The sequence below is a fragment of the Spinacia oleracea genome, chromosome 3, assembly GCF_020520425.1.
Source record: "Spinacia oleracea cultivar Varoflay chromosome 3, BTI_SOV_V1, whole genome shotgun sequence".
NCBI classification, from domain to species: Eukaryota; Viridiplantae; Streptophyta; class Magnoliopsida; order Caryophyllales; family Amaranthaceae; genus Spinacia; species Spinacia oleracea.
The window spans coordinates 1,069,456-1,093,252 of record NC_079489.1 but is presented as its reverse complement, the minus strand read 5'-3'; the positions used below and the strand labels follow the sequence as shown (position 1 = coordinate 1,093,252).

The window sequence follows — 23,797 nt, the reverse complement described above, 5'->3', positions numbered from 1 at the left end:
ATTGTTTACTTGGCTTGGGCCTATTTAGTTTTGGCCCACATTAAGCCCAATATCGACTTATTGTGCCTAAAATTTTAATGCTTAAGGGGCTTACTATTTACCGCCCCATATTACTCAAAGTCGTCCCATTTATTTACCCATATACCCTCCTATATTTACCCCCCTTTTCAACAATTACCATCCTCATTTACCTTTTATTTTCCCACCCCAATCTTGACCACCACCACCGGATATCACCGTCGTCGGAAACCACCGCCGGGAACCACTGTCGGCTGTCACCGTCGGAAAATTACTCTGGCCACTGCCTGCCAACCCGCCATCATCAATGGCCGATTCATCGCAAGAGGTAATTTTTTTTTTTTTGTTCGGAATTTTTTTTAGGAACTTATGAATTTCTAGTTTGCACCATGGTAAAGCTTATGAATTTCTAGCTTGCACCATGGTACAGCTCTTTTCTGTGGTTGGGAATGTTGTGTCATCTGTTCGTTTCGATTCAAACAGTTTCACTTCGGAGGCTTGTGAATTTCAAGCTTGCACCATGGTATAGGCTTATGAATTTTAAGCTTGTACCATGGTGCAAGCTAGAAATGCATAAGCCTATACCACGGTTGGAGCTCAAAATTATAAGTCTCTATTTATTTTTTTCGATAACATTAAATCAAATGCAACAACAAATCAAAACGTAAATAATATAGACGGTGAATTCTGGATTTTGTAAAAAGTCAAAACGGTGCGAATATTAAAGGACGAAGGGAGTATTCTTTAATTTCGTTTTTCATCCGAACCAAATGAAATCCCCCAAACTCTCACAGGCTCCGTGGCATTGATATCATCGGAAAAATCAAGCTGGGAACGGGCTGAGACTTACGATTTCGTTCACCGATTTGATTGTGAACGTTAAATAAAAACTGGTGAAAAAATCCAGTGAAGGTGGAGCAGCACCGATTTGATTAGTTTATTTGAACAATTGAAAAATTGGTATCTACCCAATTTCAGAACCCAGGAAGAAGATGAAGTTCTTGTTCTTAACATCCATTATACTACACTCCTGACTCCTCAATGTATGTTATTTATCTTTCCTTTTTTATCAAGTAATTTTGCTATTTCTCATGGTTAATTGGGTTTGATCTTAATGTTTGGTTGATTTCGTCCCCTACTTTCTGGGTTTGTTGAATTGTTGATTGAATTGGGAAATTTTGGATAAAAATAGGTGTTAAATTCCATCCCTGCATTTAGGTTTTGTCGAATTACTGATTGAATTCGGTTATTTTTTGTTTAATTTCTGGAATTTACCTTCAAATTTAGGGTTTTTGCTAGTTTAATTTCGACGAGTGACATGGGTTTTTGATTGATTGCATAACTGGATCCCTATTTCGGATCTCTGACAACCGATCAACACCACATTCACCGCCACTTTTCGCCACCACCAAAATCGACAACCACTAAGAAACTTCAACTGCTTAATCTGGGCTATGTGGGAAATTGTTTAAGTCTACTGCTGTTGTCTTGTTCTTGTTATTTATTCTTGCTGCTCTGCTTTATTCTGTTGTTGAGTTCTCAATTACTCAAAGATCTCAATAAATTATACCAATTTTAGAGGTTTGATTAGTCAAAACCTCTAAAGTCTGAAAGGGGTGTTTGGTAAAAAAGAGTATTGGAAAGAGGATTGAACTCAAACCTCTCATTTTGAAAAAGCTTATTTCACCAACTTTTTGCTTACACAATTGTAACTCTGTATTGCATAATTGTAAAAGATAAACTGACAGACACGGTATACAATGCCAAAATTAACGTCACCTAACGTTATTTTAACTGTTTAGTACAATTATTTCCTTATTTTATGCCTAACAAGTAACAACCCCCTCTTTAATATTAAAAATGATGGTAACACAGAAAAGCAAATTGTTTCAACCAAACAACTTGATTTAAATAAGTAACACTATGTACTAATAAGCCACAATTAGCTGAGTGGTACATTAATAATCTTTACAAAGCTACATTATTTAATTTAATATGATTTGGGACAAAGCGCGTATTGCCATTTCCCATTGCTGAACAAAAAAAACACAGTACCTCCTCTGCCTTTGAAACTAAAAGAAGAGAAATGGATGCGGGAACTGTACTATCTGCTGCACAAACTCTGCTTGCTGCACTTCAGTGTTCGCAGCTCAAAGAGGCCCTCTCAATCTTTGGCTACGAAACTCAACTTATTGACCTTAAATGCACCGTCGAAACCATTAGTGCTGTGCTCCGTGATGCCGAGGCCAAGCAAGAGCTTTCCCATCAAATGCAGCATCTTATTGAGGAGCTCAAGGATGCTGTCTTTGAAGCAGATGATCTGTTTGACGAGTTTGTCACACTCGTTAAGCAGAAGAAACTCCTGAAGGCCGATGGTAGTCTCTCCAGGAAAGTGAGTCACTTCTTTTCTCGTTCCAAAAACCCGATCAGCGTTGCTTACAGGATGTCTCGAGGGATTAAGGATATCAAGAAAAGGTTAGATGGTATCGCTTACAACACTCAGTTTAACTTCAAGCATGATCCTGAGCCTATCAAAAAGAGAAGGCCCGAGACCTGCTTTTACGTGAATGCAGTTGATATCATTGGCAGAGAGGCTGACTTGGAGAGGATCATTGGTATGCTGCTCAATCCTATTGTTCAAAGGGATGTTACTGTGCTTACTATTGTGGGGGTTGGAGGGTTGGGCAAAACTGCTCTCGCACAACTTGTGTATAACAATCCAAGGATCATAAGTGCGTTTCCGTTGAGATTATGGACTTGTGTCTCTGATCAAGATCAGAAGGAGCTGGATGTGAAAGAAATTCTGTGCAAGATTCTAGACAATAATCATGAGAACTCCTCCATGAATAAGGTGCAAAGTCAACTAAAAGAAAAATTAGCAGGCAAGAAATACTTGCTTGTTTTCGATGATGTATGGACTGAAAACCGTCTTCAGTGGTGTGATTTGGCAAAATACTTTGTTGGAGGTGAAAGTGGAAGTTGGATTCTGGTGACTACACGTTCACACAAGACTGCAACAATTGTAGGAGGTTCAACTTATGAGCTGCAAGGCTTATCAGAGGAAAACTCATGGCACTTGTTTGAAAGAGCGGCATTTGCATCAGATCACTCAAACCCCCCCGACGAGTTGGTCAGGATTGGCCGAGAGATTGTTGATGGATGTGCCCGAGTTCCCCTCGCTATAAGAGTTGCAGGAAGTCTTTTGTATGGTCAAGACAAAAGTAAGTGGCAGTCAGTTCTGGAGATAGGATTAGCAAGCACTAGAGAGAGAGAAGACAGCATAATGCCAATATTGAAGCTTAGTTTCTATCACCTGGATTTTTCATTAAAGAGCTGCTTTAGTTATTGTGCATTGTTTCCAAAAGATTTTGTGATAAAGAAAGAGAGGTTGATAAGACTCTGGATATCACAGGGCTATGTTGTTCCGTTAGATAAAGGTCAAAGCATTGAAGATGCCGGTGAGGAACATTTTACGATTTTGCTGAGGAGATGCTTTTTCCAAGACATCAAGAAAGATGAATCCGGTGAGATCCAGTCGTTTAAGGTACACGATCTCATGCATGATATCGCTCAACGTGTCTCAGGGAAGGAAATCTATGTAATGAATTCCATTAGTGGCTCTCTAGATAAAAAAGTTCGTCATCTGTCATTTGCTGGCAGGATGAGAGATAATGGCAAATACTCTCTGGGTAAGACACGTATCCGTTCACATATTTTTACTTTACCGGTTTGGACTGTTGCTGACAGTACCCAGTTTTGGATGAAGGCGATAGTAGCAAATGGTAGGTGTCTAAGGGCATTGGACCTGAGTTGTATATCTATTAAATGTTTGCCGGGCACCATAGGTGATTTGTTGCATTTAAGGTTTTTAGATATCACATATAATACGTCTCTGGAAGTGTTGCCAAAGTCGATTACAAATTTATATAATCTACAAACCTTATTCTTACATCGATGCTCGAACTTGAAAGAGTTGCCGAAAGATTTGAGTAGACTAGTTAACCTTAGTGTTTTGAACATACAGCATTGCGGTAGTCTGACTTATATGCCTAGAGACATGGGTAAGTTGAGTTGCCTTCATACACTAGAAGGGGAATTTATAGTGGGCGGTGAAGGGAGCTGTTCAAGTTGGAATCAATGGTTTTATGGGCTGGAAGAGATAAAGTCTCTTAACAACCTCAAAGGTCGTCTTGAAATCACGATCAAGTTGCCCAAGACTGCCAAGGATGTTGTCAAAGAAGGCTGTAGGAGAGAAGGATTATACCTGAGGAATAAGGAACATCTCAATGAAATTGAGGTTCGTTTCCGTCATATGGAGGGTGATAGAAGAAAAGATGATGAAGGAATATTAAGTTTGATGGAAGATTTGGAGCCACCTTCTAATCTAAAGTCATTAACGGTAAGTGGATACAATGGTTTGAAAATGCCTAGATGGGTAGCCTTTCTCCTGAATCTTGTAAAACTTCATCTTTGGTTTTGCAACGAGTTGGATTGCTTGCCATCCCTGGGAAACTTGTGTCATCTGAAGGTTCTCAAACTTAGTTCTCTGGGGAAGTTGGAGTACATAGAAGCAGATAATTCTAGTTCCACGATGACTTTGCCTGAAGACTTATCGTTCTTTCCATCCCTTGAACAACTTGAGTTAAGTTCACTGCCGAAGTTGAAAGGATGGAGGAGAGGAGTGGATGATAGCAGCAGTAGCAGTAACACACAATTGCCATGTCTTTCTCAATTGAAGTCGTTGACCGTAGGGTTCAGCCCAGAACTGTCATGTATTCCGCTGTGTCCCAATGTGGAAGTCCTGAAATTATTTGACTTCAATGAAAGACTCCGTATAATATCCACAGAAAGAGATGAGAAATCCTTATCTTCAACGAGTCGTATTATTTCAGTTCCCAAATTAAGGGAGGTTGTAATAGACAATGTGGCATGGCTGGATTCGCTGCCCATTGAGTCATTTCAGTTTCTTGATCACCTCACACTACGCGGTGATGTTGAGTTGGTGGATCTTCCCAATTGGATGCAGTTCTTGCCTGCCCTCCAATCCCTTGAAATTCATCGATGCGAAAGACTGAAAGCAATGCCAATTTGGATGCCGAAACTCACCTCTCTCAGGAATCTTAACATTGAAGGGTGTTCAAGAAGCTTGTGGAGAAGATGTAAAAAAGATCCACCCGGGGAGGACTGGCCCTACATTCAACACATTCCACAAATTAATTCGCGTATTATGTGAAGTTATCAAGGTTGGAGGAGATTTTAATCTTAGGAGAGTTACCTAATATCATGGCATGAGAAATTAATAATAGTTGGAGACTTGGACTTGTTGCCCAAGCCTTATACTTGTATGCATACATTGTTTTGTGTGATCATTTAGAACATTGTGAAATATTGTGAAAACTCTCGATTATTTTAACATATTTTGTTTCTCTAATCAATGAATTTTCTGCAGCTGCTCCTCTCTTGCAATTGTTGTCATAAAAACAGGGTAAGCAGTAGTTTTGCTGGCGAACGGATAAAAAGACATCTGTTATAAAACTTGTTTCCTTCCTTGTTGCTGTATGACTACTTTCTGATGCAATTTATTAACTACATTTTTGTTAATGTGCTAAATATGATTCAATTGCGAGATTGTGGCATTCTGAAAAGTGACTTTATGCTATATCACTTCATGTTCTTCCTTTTTGCTATTCTCTGTCTTGTAATCTGATGAGTATTTAAGTTCCTTATCTCATCCACCTCACTGCAATTGCATTGAAAAAGCCTTTATGAAAACTTGTTTCTGCATCAAATGCAACATTTTTGTAGCCATTTTCTTCAAGTCTGATTGAATGTTTCTTTTTTAAGAGAATGGGAACTGATTCTGGCTCCAAGCTTGCAATAGTCAGACTTCAGGGAGCATTGTGAAGGGATCCTGATTGTGGAGCTTGATGCAGGTAATTCAAAACCTTCTTCTAGGTCTCTTAAACCTCCTGTGCTCATACTGCAGGCCTTTTCCCTCATGAGAAGCGCGCAGATGTCAGTACTATGATACGCGAGTTAGAGAAAACTTTGATTTGAATTTTGACAGCATAAGTCGCACTGAGTGCATGTTTGGTATGAATCTAGGAAAGGAAATGGATTGGAAACATTTAACAAGGAGAAACGGTAATGTTAAGTGTTATCATTATTTGTTGTTTGGTATACCTTAGGAAAGCAATCCCTTGTATCAAATTAGGGAATGAGGAGGATAACATTTTGTTACCACAAGGTTATGAGAGGTAACGAATTGGTGGTAATGGTTACCCTTTGAAAATGGAGTGTGTTACCCATCTCTCATACCAAACAATAGATAGTGGAATTAGTTAATTGATTCCATTTCCAACACTTGAAAAGTGGTATACCAAACATGCTCTGAGATCTCAATGTATTATTTAGATTCATGCAAATTCTACATATCTTTTCATTTCTATTTGAATGAAAAGATCTTATTCTTGATAAACACTTGCATATATATTGTATGATTGAGAAGAAGATTCCTACTTGTGTATAAAGGACAATTATTAGTACCTGATTTGCCGCATTTTCCATGTAATTTCTGACACAATAGATTACATCTCATATACTTCGATTCTCCCTTAGTTTTGGATACTGGTGAACATTATTTTCTCCTGCATTGATGGTAGGTACTCAGCGATGTCAAAACATTTCAAGTTTTGCTATCGGAAATCTGTTTGGAGCAACATCACCGCGACTACAGGTAACCATTAAACCAAGCACAAATTTTACACTCCTATTATGTTATGCTCAACTGGGAAAATCTTCTTACTTTCCGTTTCTGTTATAACCAAGTAGCAGAAGCATACATTATGTGAATCTTCAAAGGTTTTGGAGATAGTTGTCCTAGATTCTCATAAACTTAAAACTTTTAGGATTAGGAAATGGGGTTACCTGAAAGTATTACTGTCAAATGGAATCAACCTTCAACAATTTTGATGGATAAAAAAACAGAATAAAGCAACAAAGTGACATCCTATGAACTGTAAACTCCAAGATTTGCTCTCCTGAGTTAATGAGAGCATATATATTACTAATCATTGAGACACAAGAAGCATGAACTTACAGAATGTTGCATGATAACGAAATTGTATGGACTCAATGCTTTGTTCTCTGAACCTTGTCTGGTCTGATTTAGTCTGAAGTTTTCTGGTCTGGTGTGGTCTGAATTTTTCTTATCTTGTTTGATTTTAAGAACAATACATCTTAAGGATAAGAAGGATAAGGTGAAGAGAAAAAAGTCTAATACATAAAACCCGGCTGATAGTTTTTCATATCAGAATTGCAGGATGCAGTGAATTATTGACATTTCGGCTTTGCCAAAGCCGTCCGAAGGTCCTTGAGAAATCTTCTGGTCTGGTGGCCGGAGTTGCTCTGACGGGACACTCATGGCACTGGGAGAAGAGCCTGCATTAGCCTCCTGAAATGGCCGCGTCAGGTTCTGTGTAGGACCTGTAAATATATTCTACAGAACAAAATAGAAGAAACTCTACAGGATTTTGAAGCAGTCTGATAATAATAGTCACATTAGTGTACAGGATATATGATTGTAAGTCCTTGTGTAATAGATTGTGCAGTATAAACTCAACAACAGCAAATATAACATACAGTATCATTGTATCAAACAATAGCATAAGGCACTTTGTACTCAGATTTCAGAATTTCACCATTTATAGACCGGTTTCGTGGTAATTAAGTCTTGTATCAATGGCAATGTTGTCCAAATACTCCCTCCGTCCCTAGAAGTTTGCTCCACTGAAGGTATGGGGAAAATATTAAGGACACCCTGAAAAGGAATATGAGACAATCTTTTAGGGACGAAGGGAGTACCTGACGATATGAAGTAGTCCAAGTTTTCTGCAACATTTCTTCAGAATGCAAGAACAATAATCCCTCATAGTGTAACCAATTTTAGGCTCCTAGCTATTCCGTTGACGAATCTCTAAATTTGATGGTAGACCTGACAAAGTTATCCATACACGACTAAATTTGTAAATCAATTTATATTTCCTAAAAAAATTTACCCTTTCAAGATGGATATTAAATATTACGAATCTCTAGGACATTGGATAATCGCTATGACATCATCATCGTCGGTAGGACTGAGTAAATTTATCTGAAAAACAGACAATTTGAATCCCGATCAAAAAAAGTGGGTACTTAAACTGGTTATCGATTCGGGTATCTGATCGAAAGTTCAGGGGTTGGGTACGATTACAAATATCATTTATAAGAGTAAAGGGTACAATCAAGCATTTTTCTTGTTTTTTCCAACTTAAATACTTCGTAAGTATTATTTTCAAAAGCTTGAAATCCTAACACTTCGATAAAATCCCCGAACTCCCACAGGCATACCACGAACACTTCGATAAATTAATCCATAGAAGAAGGTGGAGCAGCAGAGATTTGATTAGTTTATTCGAACAATTGTAAAATTGGAATGTACCCAATTTCAGAACCGAGGAAGAAGATCAGGTTCTTGTTCTATATACTCCTCACTCCTCCATGTATGTTCTTAATCTTTCCTTTTTTTTTATCAAGTAATTTTGGTTTTTCTTATGGATAATTGGTTTTGATCTTTAATTTTTGGTTGATTTCGTCCCCTACTTTATGGGTTTGTTGAGTTGTTGATGAATTCGGTGATTTTGAATTAAATTGGGTGTTAAATTCCATCCCTGCATTTAGGTTTTGTTGAATTACTGATTGAATTGGGTGATTTCGTGTTTAATTTCTGGAATTTACCTTCAATTTTAGGGTTTTTGCTAGTTTGATTTCGGTGAGTGACATGGGTTTTTGGTTGATTGCATAATTGGAACCCTAGGAAATTGATCAATTGCTTAATCTGATGTAGTAAGAAAATTGTTTACTTGATTTATTCTTGCTGCTCTTGTTCTGTTGTTGAGGTCTCAATTACTCAAAGTTCTCAATAATGTGTTTTTTGGGCTAAGTAAAATAAATTATTTTTGTCAAATGAGTAAGGCCATGTTTGGTAAAGAGAGTTTTGGGTGTTTTTAGATGTTTGAACCATTTTAAAATTTGGTGTTTGGTAAAAAAAGTATTGATAAGAGGATTCTCTCATTTAGTTTAAATAAGTAACACTCTCTAATAAGCCACGATTAGCGGAGTGGTACTGGTACATAAATAATCTTTACAAGTTATTAAGCTACATTATTAATTTGTTGTGATTTGGGACAAAGCGGATAGTAGTAAACAATAATGTACCATTGCGGAACAAAGAGAATATTGATATTGCTTAACAAAACAAACACGGTTCTTCCTCTGTACCAATGAGGTCTTGGCCTAGTGGTTAGAACGGAAAACCTATGCATGATAGGTCTTAGGTTCGAATCTCCTGCCAACATTTGTAATTTACATTCACACTCCCCACAAAAAAAAACAGTTCTTCCTCTGTAAAAATATAAAAAGTTGTAAAAAAAACTAGTATTCCTTATAAAATATTATCTTTGCTTGGCTGATTGATCAGATTACCTAGTACTCCGTATTATCTTTGCTTGACTGGTTGAACAGCTCAACATCCAATGAGAAAAATAATTATTAAAACTTACAAAAGTTTAAGTTACCATGAAAAGCACACACAAGTATGGCCAAACTGACAAAAACTGTATGTGATACTAAATTTAACTTTCAACCTAACTTTATTTTAATTGTTTAGTACAATTATTTTCTTATTTTATGCCACTTTTAAACTTAAAAAGTAGGGTAACACAGAAAAGAACATTGTTTCAACCAAGCAACTTGATTTAAATAAATAATACTCAGTACTTGTAAGCCACAATTAGCGGAGTATTTCTATTTGCTGAAACAGTAATATACGATTGCTGAACAAAGCGAGTATTGCTATTGCTGAACAAAACAAACACTGTTCTTTATCTGCCTTTGAAACCAAAAAAAAAAATGGATGCCGGAACAGTACTATCTGCTGCACAAACTCTGTTTGCTGCACTACAGTGTTCGCAGCTCAAAGAGGCCCTCTCAATCTTTGGCTTCAAATCTCAACTTGATGACCTTCAATGCACTGTAAAGACCATCAATGCTGTGCTCCGTGATGCCGAGGCCAAGCAAGAGCTCTCCCATCAAATGCAGCATCTTATCGAGGAGCTCAAGGATGCTGTCTTTGAAGCAGATGATCTGTTTGACGAGTTTGTCACTCTCGCTAAGCAGAAGCAACTCCTGAAGGCTGATGGTAGTCTATCCAAGAAAGCGAGCCACTTCTTCTCTCGTTCCAAAAACCCGATCAGCTTTGCTCATAGGATGTCTCGTGGGATTAAGGATATCAAGAAGAGGTTAGATGCAATTGCTTACAATACTCAGTTTAACAACTTCAAGCATGATCCCGAGCCTATCAAGAAGAGAAGGCCCGAGTCCTGCTTTTACGTGAATGCAGTTGAAATCATTGGCAGAGAGGCTGACTTGGACAAGATTGTAGGTATGCTGCTCAATCCTATTGTTGAAAGGGATGTTTCTGTGCTTACTATTGTGGGAGTTGGAGGGTTGGGAAAAACTGCTCTTGCCCAACTTGTGTATAACAATCCAAGGATCACAAGTGCGTTTCCGTTGAGATCATGGACTTGTGTCTCTGATCAAGATCAGAAAGATATGGATGTGAAAGAAATTCTTTGCAAGATTCTAGAGGAGAATAATGCGAACTCCACCATGAATAAGGTGCAAAGCCAACTAAAAGAAAAATTATCAGGCGAGAAATACTTGCTTGTTTTAGATGATGTATGGACTGAAAAGCGTCATCAGTGGTGTGATTTGGCAAACTACTTTGCTGGAGGTGAAAGTGGAAGTTGCATCCTTGTGACTACACGTTCACACAAGACTGCAACAATTGTAGGAGGTTCAATTTATGAGCTGCAAGGCTTATCAGAGGAAAACTCATGGCGCTTGTTTGAAAGAGCGGCGTTTGCATCAGATCACTCAAAACCCCCTGACGAGTTGGTCAAGATTGGGCGAGAGATTGTTGATGGTTGTGCCCGAGTTCCCCTCGCTATAAGAGTTGCTGGAAGTCTTTTGTATGGTCAAGACAAAAGTAAGTGGCAGTTAGTTCGGGAGATCGGATTAGCGAGCACCAGAGAGAGCGAAGACAACATTATGCCAATATTGAAGCTTAGTTTCTATCACCTTGATTCTTCATTAAAGAGCTGCTTTAGTTATTGTGCATTGTTTCCAAAGGATGTTGTGATAGACAAGGAGAGGTTGATAAGACTCTGGATAGCACAGGGCTATGTTGTTCCGTTAGATAAAGGTCAAAGCATTGAAGATGCCGGTGAGGAACATTTTACGATTTTGTTGAGGAGATGTTTCTTCCAAGACATCATGAAAGATGAATCCGGTGAGATTGAGTCGTTTAAGGTACATGATCTCATGCATGATATTGCTCAACGTGTCTCAGGGAAGGAAATCTATGTAATGAATTCCATTAGTGGCTCTCTAGATAAAAAAGTTCGTCATCTGTCACTTGCTGGCTGGATGGGAGATAATGACAAATATTCTCTGGGTAAGACACATATCCGTTCGCATCTAAATATTGTTCCTCAAACCCAGTTGCCGGTGAAGGCGTTAGTTGCAAATTGTAGGTGTCTAAGGGCATTGGACCTGAGTGAGTTATCTATTAAAAGTTTGCCAGACTCCATAGGTGAATTGTTGCATTTAAGGTTTTTAGATATCTCAGGTAATGGTTATCTGGAAGTGTTGCCTAAGTCAATTACAAATCTATATAATCTACAAACCTTAGACATAGGTGGATGCCGGAGTTTGAAAGAGTTGCCGAAAGATTTGAGTAGACTGGTTAACCTTAGTGTTTTGAACATATCGAGTTGCCGTAGTCTGACTTATATGCCTAGAGACATGGATAAGTTGAGTTGCCTTCATAAACTAAAAGGTGTATTTAAAGTGGGTGGTGAAGGGAGGTGTTCAAGTTGGAATCAATGGTTTTATGGGCTGAAAGAGATAAAGTCCCTTAACAACCTCAAAGGTCGTCTTGAAATCAGGATCAATTGGCCCGAGAATGCTACGGATGTTATCAAGGAAGGCAGTAGGGGAGAAGGATTATACCTGAGGAATAAGGAACATGTCAACGAAATTGAGGTTCTTTTTAATCATGATGAGGAGGGTGATAGAAGAGTGGATGATGAAGGAGCATTAAGTTTGATGGAAGATCTGGAGCCACATTCTAATATCAAGTTCTTAACTGTGAGTGGATACAATGGTTTGAATATGCCTAGTTGGGTAGGCTTTCTCCAAAGTCTTGCAGAACTTAGGCTTTATTGTTGCAAGGAATTGGATTGCTTGCCATCCCTGAGAAACTTGTGTCATCTGAAGGTTCTCAAACTTAGTTGTTTGAAAAAGTTGGAGTACATAGAAGCAGAAAATTCTTGTTCCACGATGTCTTCGCCTGAAGACTTATCATTCTTTCTCTCCCTTGAACAACTTGAGTTATGTTCTCTGCCGAAGTTGAAAGGATGGAGGAGAGGAATGGATGATAGCAGCAGTAGCAGTAACCCACAATTACCATGTCTTTCTCAATTGAAATCGTTGGCCGTAATTTTCAGCCCAGAACTGTCATGTATTCCGCTGTGTCCCAATGTGGAAGTCCTGGAATTAATTAAATTCAATGAAAGGCTCAGAATAATATCCACAGAAAGGGATGAGAAATCCTCGTCTTCAACAAGTCGCATTATTTCAGTTCCCAAATTAAGGGAGGTTGAAGTAGACAATGTGGCATGGCTGGATTCGCTGCCCATTGAGTCATTTCAGTGTCTTGATCACCTAACACTAAAGGAGGATTATGAGTTGGTGGATCTTCCCAACTGGATGCAGTTCTTGCCTGCCCTCCAAACCCTTGAAATTAAAGGATGCAGAGGACTTAAAGCAATTCCAAATTGGATGCCCAAACTCACCTCTCTCAGGACTCTTAAAATTTATGGGTGTTCAGAAAGCTTGTGGAGAAGATGTCATAAAGATCCACCCGGGGAGGAGTACTGGCCCTACATTCAACACATTCCGCACCGCTTCTTTTGACTATGTTGAAGATTAATTGGTGTATTATGTGAAGTTATCAAGGTTGGAGGAGTTTTTAATCTTTGGAGAGTTGCCTAATACCCAGGGGCGGACCTATATGGTCCTGGAAGGTTCCAAAGGGACCCCCATTATTTAAAAAGAAAATAACTGTTAAACTGATATTCAGGTAATTAATTGAACTTGAATATTTAATGTATTAGTAATTTACTTATAATGTAACCAATGAAACGGACTTGTAGCTTAGTGGTTGCTAATTCATATTTTTGCCTTTGCCTTTTACTTGTACTTTATCGATCCTCTAAATTCTTCATGTTTTTTCCCCTTTGTTGGTCGATTTTTTCTTCTATCACTTGTATTTATTTATTATTTTGTTGTTTCTATAATGGTTCATGATTTTGCTTTTACAAATATACAAAATATTAGTAGCATTATTTGTTTTCTTCAAAATTATTTTGTAATTTCCATAAGATATATAAGTAATGTATTTTATACTCCATTTTTATAGATTTATAGTTGCATGTTTCTTTGAACTTTTAAGAGGCCTAATTATATAATTGCATAATGCCCCGTATATTGAAAATGATTTTCCTATTTTGTTATTAGTGTCGTTGTGTGCAATTTGTTCAGCGACAATTGTAATAAAAAAATCTCCTTCAAAGTATGAAAACTTGTCGTATACTCATATTTTTCCCCATTTTATTTTAAATCGCGCCAAGTTAACCCTATAATTTGGATTAGGTATTGATTTTTATTGTTATGAAACCCAAAGATTAAAGTTCCTAAATCTTCTTCATATTTTATTATAGTGTTTATAATATTTTAACTACTCACCTTTTAACTTTAACTCCCTAAAAGGAGCTAATACGAGAAATAATTAAGCAAATCATAAATTTTTTGGACCCCCATTTATAAATTCCTAGATGCGCTCTTGCTAATACCACAGCATGATAAATAAAGAGTAGTTGAAGAATTGACTTGCTGGCCAACTACTATACTTGTATGCATACATTGTTTTGTGTGATCAATTAGAAATTTAGAACATGAGAAATATTTGTGAAAACTCGCGATTGTTTTAACATATTTTGTTTCTTTATTGGAATTTTCTGCAGCTGCTCTGCTCTTCTCTTGCCATTGTTGTTGTCACAAAAATAGGGTAAGCAGTAGTTTGCTGGCGAACTGGCGTAGTTTTCAACTCTAACTCTAGATAAAAATACATCTGTAACTTGTTTCCTTCCTTGTTGCTGTATGACTACTTCCTGATGCAATATATTTACCACATTTTTTGTTAACATACTAAATAAGATTCAATTGCGAGATTTTGGCATTCTGAAAATTGATTTTATGCTACTTCACTTCATTTTCTTCTTTTTTTGCTATTCTCTGTCGATTCATGTCATGATATGTGACTTAGTTTTACGCTGGCCGCCACCAATCTACCGCAACCCTTCTCCTTTATCCGGGCTTGGGAACGGCAGTGAATATACGCGACACTCACAAGTAAATGCCGCATAAGCGACACTCACAGGTGATTGAGCACGATATGAGCTTTCTTGGGATTGAGGAGAATATAGCGTTGGATTGGACAAAGTGGAGGGAGAGAATACACATTGATGACTTCATTTGACTTACAACTTCAATGTTTCTGATTCTCTCTTTACTTTTATTTTTTGAAAAAAATTCTTTCAAATTTTTTAATTTCACATGCTATTTTGAAATGTACTTATTTTACTTATTCATTTATTTTAGGAAAATTAAATTTTAATAATCCAACCTTTGCCCGATAATCCATTAACGGTCCCACCTATGAGGTATTCCTAGCTGATCCAACCTTTGATACCCATTTTCTTTTAATGGACCTCATGACCGGTAACCAGAAAAAAAAAGAGAACAATTTGCGAATTGACTTTATTTTGCTGATTTGGAGTTTTTGAATAATTTTTTTAAAATCTTTTTGCTGATTTGGACAAGTCTTCATTTACAATTTTATTTTTTGTTCTTTTTTTAGTTTTTCCCTCTCTCTCCTATGTTATCTCAATATCTCTGTGTGTCTAATATACTACTCCAAACCACCATCGCCTACACTACTCTAAACCACCATGGTCTAATGTTGGACCAAGGTGAAATTATCAACAATGACTTTCGGCAACGACGAAGAATTCGACGGCCATCCCCCTCGCGGTCCCACTAGCCTACCCCCAACAAACTAGTGTTCGACACGTGTCCCCCAGCGGCGGTACTCACTGTGTGGGTCCCATCACCGGCGGTGTCCAGTGTATAAAAAGGCGCGCCTAAGGCGCGCCTAGGCTCTGAGGCGCAAGGCGATTGGAGCCAGCGCCTTTTATTGTCTAGGCGAGGCGACTTCAATGAGGCGCACCTAAGGCGCACCAAGGCGCAAAAAGGCGCACAAAGGCGCACTTTGAGGCGCAAAAAAGCGCAAAAAAGGCGCACCTACCAAGAGACATACCATTTTTTCACTTTTTTTTTCACTTTTTATTAGGGCGTCTCACTTCAATGAGGCGCACCGAGGCGCGCCTAAGGCGCTGGGAACTCCAAATCGCCTTGTTGCGCCTTGAGCCTTTTTATACATTGGCGGTGTCCCTAGGTGAAACGATGTCGTCGGTGTCCCTAGGTGAAACGATGTCATCGGTGTAGCTTCGTGCGCCGCTGAGTTTCTTATTGCAGGAGGAGAGAGGGAACTCGGGGCCTGACTCGCACTCGCCCTTCCACCGAGTTGGCACCGGCGGCATGCCCGAATCGTCGAACGATTTCGACTCCGGCCAGATCCCGGTGTCAATAACTCCCACAATTACATCGGCGGCGGTAAGCGTGGCGGTGAAACCAGAGTAAGCAGAGGAGTATGAATACAGAAGAGAAGGTGAAGAAGACAACGATTCATAGAAAGAGAGAGGGTCATAGTTAAAAGAGAGAGAATCGAGGTTGGAGGAGTGCCATTCATGGTGGGTATTGAAGGTTGAAGGTTCGTAGGCGTCGGTGAGGAAAGTGTTGTTGTTTAGGGGTAGTTGGGGGTGAGTGGATGGCGCTATTTGTGGTGGTTTTGGTGGTGGTGGAGGAAGAGAAAGAGGGACAAAGCTCCCTCTTTGGTGTTAATGGCGTTTTTTTTTAACAGATGAAGAACAAAGAGAGAGAAGGGGGGAACCTTTTTTAATGGGAAATCCGGAAAAAAAAAAGAAGAAGTAAAAACTGATTAAAACCCAACTATCACTGCCACGTAGGATAAGTTACTTGTTTTTGCAGGTCACAATTTAATGAGGTCCATTAAAAGAAAATGGGTATCAAATGTTGGATCAGCTAGGAATACCTCATAAGTGGGACTGTTAATGGATTACCGGGAAAAGGTTGAATTATTAAAATTTAATTTTCCTTTATTTTAAATTTTACTTATTTTTATTATCTCTTACAATATTTCTTCTATAATATATATATATATATATATATACATTTTTCTCTTATCCTACTTTCATTAATTTCACTTTCTCTTCCTTGTTTTTTCTTTTTACTTCCTGCTCCTTTCTGGTTTGATTAGTGACAATGACGATCTCCTACGACGATTCATGTTAGCCGACCCCAAATCATTTTGGAACTAAGGCTTTGTTGTTGTTGTTGTTGTTTTGCTATTCTCTGAATCATGTAATTTGATGAGTATTTGAGTTCCTTATCTCATGTGCCTCACTGCAATTGCATTGAAAAAGCCTTTACGAAAGCTTGTTAGTTGCTGCAACAAATGCTGCGTTTCTGTCTTCCAGTATTCTAATTGAATGTTTCTTTTAAAGAAAATTAGATGCTAAAACTGATTCTGGTTCCAAACTTGCAATAGTCAGACTTCAGAGAGCATTGTGAGGGGTTCCGGATTGCGGAGCTCGATGCTGGTAATTCAGAACCTTCTTCTAGTTCTCTTAAACCCCCCTGTGCTCATACTGCTGGCCATCACCCTCATGAGAAGCGCGCTGAAGTCAGTACTATGATACACGAGTTAGAGAAAACTTTGATTTGAGTTTTGACAGCATAAGTCACACTGAGTGCATGTTTGGTAAGAATATAGGAAAGGAAATGGGTTGGAATCATTTAACAAAGTGTACCTAAGGAAAACAATCCCTTGTATCAAATTAGGGAAAGAGGAGGATAACACTTTGTTACCGCAAGGTTAGGAGAGGTAACAAGTTGGTGGTAACTAGTAATGGTTACCCTTTGAAAATGGAGTGTGTTACCCATCTTTCATACCAAACAATAGATAATGGAATCAGTTAATTGATTCCATTTCCAACACTTGAAAAGTGCTATACAAAACATGCTCTGAGAACTCAGTGTATTATTCAGATTCATGCAAATTCTACATTTTTTCTCATCTTGTATACTCCGTATATCTTTTCATTTCTATTTGAACGAAAAGATGTTATTCTTGATAAACACTTGCATATATTGTGTATGATTCAGAAGAAGATTCCTTGTTGTGTATACTTCGATTCTCCCTTAGTTTTGGATACTGATGAACATTGTTTTCTCCTGCGTTGATGGTAATTTTATTTAGGTACTCAAAGATGTCAAAACATTTCAAGTTTTGCTTTCGGAAATCTGTTGGAGACACATCACCGTGACTACAGGTAACCATTAAACCAAGCACAAATTTTACACTCCTATTATGTTATGCTCAACTGGGAAAATCTTCCTACTTTCTGTTTCTGTTATAACCAAGTTGCAGAAGTATACATTATGTGAATCTTCAAATGTTTTGGAGATAGTTGTCTTAGATTCTCATGAATTTAGGATCAGGAAATGGAGTTACCTGAAAGTATTATTGTCAAATGGAATCAACCTTGACAGTTTTTATAGATCAAAAAACAGAATAAAGGAACAAAGTGACATCCTGTGAACTGTAAACTCCAAGATTTGCTCCATATTTATCATCATTTAGACACAAGAAGCATGGATTAACATAATGTTGCATAATAATGATATTTTGTTATGCACCTGTATGATTTGTATGGAGTCTTAGACTCTTAGTACATAAAACACAGCTGATAGTTTTTCATATCAGAATTGCAGGATGCAGTGAATTATTGACATTTCGGCTTTGCTCCGGACTTGCTCTGACGGGACACTCATGGCACTGGGACATTAGCAAGAACATGGTTGGACAAATACCAACTGTTGCTTTCATGGCTGTAACCTGAGAAGAGCCTGCCTTAGCCTCCTGAAATGGCCCCGTGGCCCGCGTCAGGTTCTTTTAGGACCTATAAATAGTCTACAGAACAAAATAGAAGAAACTCTCAGGATTTTGAAGCAGTCTGATAATAATAGTCACATTAGTGTACAGGATAGATGATTGTAAGTCCTTGTCTAACAGATTGTGCAGTATAAACTCAATAACAGCAAATATAACATACAGTCATACAGTAGCAAAAAACAGCATAAGGCACTTTGTACTCAGATTTTAGAATTTCTGTCTTCCAGTATTCTGATTGAATGTTTCTTTTAAAGAAAATTAGATACTTTAAAAACTGATTCTGGTTCCCAGATTGCAATATTCAGACTTCAGAGAGCATTGTGAAGGGATCCGGATTGCAGAGCTTGATGCAGGTAATTCAATACCTTCTTCTAGTTCTCTTAAACCCCCTTGTGCTCATACTGCTGGCCGTCGCCCTCATGAGAAGCGCGCAGAAGTAAGTACTATGATACGCCAGTTAGAGAAAACTTTGATTTGAGTTTTGACAGCAGAAGTCAGACTGAGAGCTCAATGTAATATTTAGATTCATGCAAATTCTACATATTTTGTCATCTTGTATACTCCGTATATCTTTTCATTTCTATTTGAATGAAAAGATGTTATTCTTGATAAACACTTGCATATATAGTGTATGATTGAGAAGAAGATTCCTACTTGGTATAAAACACACTTATTAATACCTGATTTGCCGCATTTTCCATGTAATTTCTGACACAATAGATTACATCTCATATACTTCGATTCTTCCTTAGTTTGGATACTGATGAAAGTTATTTTCTCCTGCATTGATGTTAATTTTTTTTAGGTACTCAACGATGTCAAAATATTTCAAGTTTTGCGTTCGGAAATCTGTTTGGAGCGACATCACCGTGACTACAGGTAACCATTACACCAAGCACAAATTGTACACTCCTATTATATTATGCTCAACTGGGAAAATCTTCGTACTTTCCGTTTCTGTTATAACCATGTCGAAGAAGTATACATTAGGTGAATCTTCAAATGTTTTGGAGATAGTTGTCCTAGATTCTCATGAACTTAGGATCAGGAAATGGAGTTACCTGAAAGTATTACTGTCAAATGGAATCAACCTTAACAGTTTTGATGATAAAAAAACAGAATAAAGCAACAAAGTGACATCCTATGAACTGTAACCTCCAAGATTCGCTCTATATTAATCATCATTACAAGAAGCATGGACTAACATAGTGTTGCATAATAATGAAATTTTGGTTTTTTCATGAAATACTCCCGAGTTTTGGCATAATTCACCAAATGGCCTTCGACTTTAAATAATACAAAAAATGCCCCTAAAACAAAACTTAATACCCCATATACCTCTGGATGACGTCATCAACCCTAATTGACTCAATTAACGTCTAATTAACCCACTAACCCCCTAATTAACCCACCCATTAACCCATTTTTTTTCTTTCTCCTCTCCCCCTTCCTTCTTCCCTGACCTTTCCTCTTTGCTTCTTCCATTTCCTTCATGGCTTTCCATGGAAGCCACCTCCAACATCGTCCGACCAAAATCCGACCACCACCCAACATTAATTAACCCATTCTCTCTCCTCCCTTCCCACTACTCAAGAAGTAGCAGCAGCAACGTACGATAATGAAAGTACCCAGAAACTGGAAACTTCAATTAATTTCAGTGGAGATGAAGAAATATATGGGGTTACTCATCAATTATTCGAATTCAGAGGGGGAAAATGGTGGTTACTAATTTTATTGTTCGAATTCAGAGGGGTTACTCGTCAACTGTTCGAATTCAGAGGAGGAAAATGGTGGGGTTACTCTTGTCAATTGTTTGATTAATTCAGAGGAGGATAATGGTGGGGTTACTCCTCGTCATTTGTTTGATTAACCCTTTTTTTGTCCAAAATTTTCTCTGCAATCAACCCGATAGGTTGGGGTGCTGGGGCTGTGTGCGAAGCTTGTGGTTTCCTGTTCCTATCATCATCATTTACAGCGTTTTGGTCCCCAGTGTGGTTTTTGTTCATTTGTTTCTGATGAGACAAGGAGTTGGGCAAAATCAGGTGCTGTTATTTGCACTTTTCTCCATACAACCATTCCAAGTTTCTCAGTGTAGCTCTTAGATAGATGATTGATTATCATACCAATTGTTTTTATGCGCTGGGGACACAGATAGAGCTCCACTCCTGGAAACGTTCATCAGTTATGTAAGAATCGACCAACTGCAAAAAGTACAAAAGAGAGGTTGAGCGCAGGGAGGGGTGGTTCGGCGACGGTGAGGGCGGTGGCTGTAAAGCGGTGGTTGCAGGGCAGTGGTGGGTTAATGGAAGCAGGAAGGGGAGAGAGAAAAGAAAAGAAATGGGTGGGTTAATGGATGGGTTAATTAGTTTTGCTAATGGGTGGGTCGATTAGGGATTAGGTAGGCCAATTAGACGTTAATTGGTTGATTATGGGGTTGGTGATGTCATTTAGGGGTATTTGGGGTATTAAGTTTTGTTTTAGGGGTACTTTATGTATTATTGAAAGTCGAGGGACATTTGGTGAATTACGCCAATACTCATGGGTATTTCATGAAAAAACCGATGAAATTTTGTTATGCACCTGTATGATTTGTATAGAGTCTTAGTACATAAAACCTAGCTGATAGTTTATCATATCAGAATTGCAGGATGCAGTGAATTATTGACATTTCGGCTTTGCCAAAGCCATTCAAAGGTCCTTGAGAAATCTTCAGATCAACATCATTATCAAAGAAAACATTAGCAAGAAGAACATGGTTGGAACCTGAGATGAGCCTGCCTAAGCCTCCTGAAATGGCCGCGTCAGGTTCTTTTAGGAGCTGTAAATAGTCTACAGAACAAAATTGAAGAAACTCTGCAGGAATTTTAAGGAAATATCTTAACCAGTCTGATTATAATAATCACATTAGTGTACAGTCTAGATTGTTGTAAGTCCTTGTCTAACAGATTGTGCAGCATAAACTCAAGAACAGAAAATATAACATACAGTATCAAAGAACAGCAATAAGGCACTTTGTACTCAGATTTCAGAATTTCGCCATCTATAGACCGGTTTCGTGGCAATTAAGTCTTGCTTATATCAATGTAAATGTTATTTGTAAATACTCCCTCTATCCCTAAAAGATTGTCCCATTAAAGGTATGGGAAAAACATTAAAGGACACCCTGAAAAGGAATACGGGGCAATCTTTTAAAGGAGGGAGTTCGTGACAATGTGAAGCAATCTAATTTTTCTGCAAGATTTCTTCTTCAGAGTTCAGAATACAGGAACAGTATTTGATAATTGATATTGGGCAGCTTTTCTGGGCCAGCAAGGAATTTCAGGCTTTCAACAGGCAACAGCTTAAGTGATAATGTTGTGGGCTGTGAGCAGACTGTTTGGGCCTGGAACAAGCAACGGATGTGTGATTTTATATGGGCCTATGGATCAGATATTGCAAGGTTGTTTAATGGATAGGGGCTCATGGGGCTTGTACTGTGTAACCTGTTTTATTACGATTTTGTGAAGGAACCTGTTTTGTTATTTCTAGTTTCCATACAAATATTACTCCATATTCTGTATGAATGGGCCGTAAAAGCAATACTCCTTACGTTCTTGAATGTCAGTTCTCACTCTGTATTGGTGTTTTTCTTAAGTCTTTTTTAAAAATTTTCCTTATTTATCAAACATTTATCCCCATTATTCCCTCACAAATATCTACTTATTTACTCTCAAATAAATCATTATCCCATTAAACCCCTTTATTATTTATCTCTCCTATCTGCATGAGTTATATTCATGTAACAAGTATATATATATTGAATTGTTCTAGATTTTAGAAGGGACTAACATTAAAGAACGGAGGGAGTCAAATTTTTGATTGACTGAAGTGTGGAACTAGAATCTAGACCTGATCAAAAGGTGAGTTGAGTTCGGGCCGAGCTGAGGTCATAAACATCTATCCATATGTTGGGCTGATCCGAGCCATGCTTTGTGCCAAACTTGTGTGCCCAATACCTGATATTTTGGGCCAAAAATAACGGGCTTTTCGGGCAAAAGATTAACGGGCTTTTCGGGCCACTTTCGGGCCGGGCCATTTTACGTTGCCCAAAGCCCGGCTTATTTTTTAAAACGTTTAGGGCGGGCCTGACTGGGCCCGAAAATCGGGCGGAAATATTCTGCCCCAAACCTGGTAATTTTCGGACCTAGTCGGGCCGGTCAGCGGGCCCAATCCATGTTGACTAACTCTACTAGAATCTAAGACGTATTGTACACATATTCTTAGTCTGACCACTAGATCAAGATCTCATTAGTACAATATTATTATATAACCTTTATTCGTTTGATTATTAAAAATAAAAAATATCAACCTAAAAGAATAGAGATTCTTGACCGGTTGACCCTATAACTAAACTTGAACTAACTGTTTTCTGTAGCCGAAAGTACTGTTCTATAAGCTTGCTAAGGCCTATATATGTAATTTATAAATAAAAATAAAGTAATTTATAACCTATAGTTTTTATGTACCAATATTAATTAGCTAGATATACTCTAGTGATAACCTTAGGCTTTTGACTTTTAGAGAGCGCTAATCATTTATAGATTCCAATTAATTCATTACTTCAATAATGGAGATCCTTGATTTATTTAATTAATTCTTTTTCCATTCCCTTTTTATTGCTTTTATTTATAGGACCTTACACTTTCATTTATGTTGACTATTTTACACCAAAAAAGTCTCTCCATTTTGCTACTCAATAGAATCAAGATCTTAAACAATAATTTTTTAAATATATTCCCTCGTAGATTAATCCATCCTAGGCTCCTAGCTATCCCCTCGCTGAATCCCTAAATTTACGGAGTTGTAATTTAAGTTAGTCATTTAAACATGAGAAAACTGACTCGTGTTCAACTATTCAAATTGATTTATATGATTAAAGTTGTACACCATATATACTCCGTAAAAGAATTTACTCCTTCATAGTTGAAATAAAAGATCGATTATGTAACATAATATACTTCGTACGTAATATATATAATTTAAAATTTTGGTTCAAAAACTTTATTTCTTAATGAAAAAAACTCCATGCATGTTATATAGGCATGTTTGGAAGAGTGGGAAAATACAATGATTTCCTATTTTAAATCATTCTATTTTGGTATCGTAGGAGCTAAGATAAGAAAGATCAAACAAATTTGATTTGATGGCACATTCCTTGATTATTGCAGGTTGCTATAATTTTATTGTATTGTATTTTATTGCAAAGAAGAACAATTTCACATGGTAAGAAATCATATAGCATAATAGCATCATTTAAAAAAAATTAATAAATTAAAATAAATCAATCATATGGTCAAATATAGCTTCGAGTATGCTTTCGTTGGGAGACTGAAGGGTCTATCATTTACTGCTCGGTTAATCGTTCATCTTTGTAGTCTACTCACCAGAAAGTGGGACTGAGATAGTTCGAGGCTAGTGCAA

General features: G+C 37.8%; 1 protein-coding gene across 27 annotated transcripts; it reads left to right on the top strand.

Annotated features, from left to right (window-relative positions):
* Positions 1 to 508: 508 nt before the first annotated feature.
* LOC110782396 (putative disease resistance protein RGA3) lies at positions 509 to 21,995 on the top strand. 27 transcript variants are annotated; one of them, XR_008929642.1, is made up of 9 exons: positions 509 to 1,061; positions 5,468 to 5,503; positions 5,863 to 5,951; positions 6,681 to 6,754; positions 7,332 to 8,558; positions 14,205 to 14,248; positions 17,642 to 17,714; positions 18,149 to 19,216; positions 20,977 to 21,995. XR_008929642.1 is itself a non-coding variant. In XM_056838245.1 (9 exons), the coding sequence occupies exon 1, from the start codon at positions 2,105 to 2,107 to the stop codon at positions 5,249 to 5,251; it is 3,147 nt and encodes a 1,048-aa protein (XP_056694223.1). In that variant the 5' UTR covers positions 1,068 to 2,104; the 3' UTR covers positions 5,252 to 5,503; positions 5,863 to 5,951; positions 6,681 to 6,754; positions 7,332 to 8,558; positions 14,205 to 14,248; positions 17,642 to 17,714; positions 18,149 to 18,690; positions 19,143 to 19,216; positions 21,633 to 21,995. The 27 variants fall into 27 exon arrangements, 25 of the variants coding, with proteins under 25 accessions (XP_056694223.1, XP_056694221.1, XP_056694212.1 ...); XM_056838245.1 differs by lacking the exon at positions 509 to 1,061 and having other exon boundaries at positions 1,068 to 5,503; positions 18,149 to 18,690; positions 19,143 to 19,216; positions 21,633 to 21,995; XM_056838243.1 differs by lacking the exon at positions 509 to 1,061 and having other exon boundaries at positions 1,068 to 5,503; positions 18,149 to 18,690; positions 19,143 to 19,216; positions 20,985 to 21,995.
* The last annotated feature ends 1,802 nt before the right edge of the window (positions 21,996 to 23,797 follow it).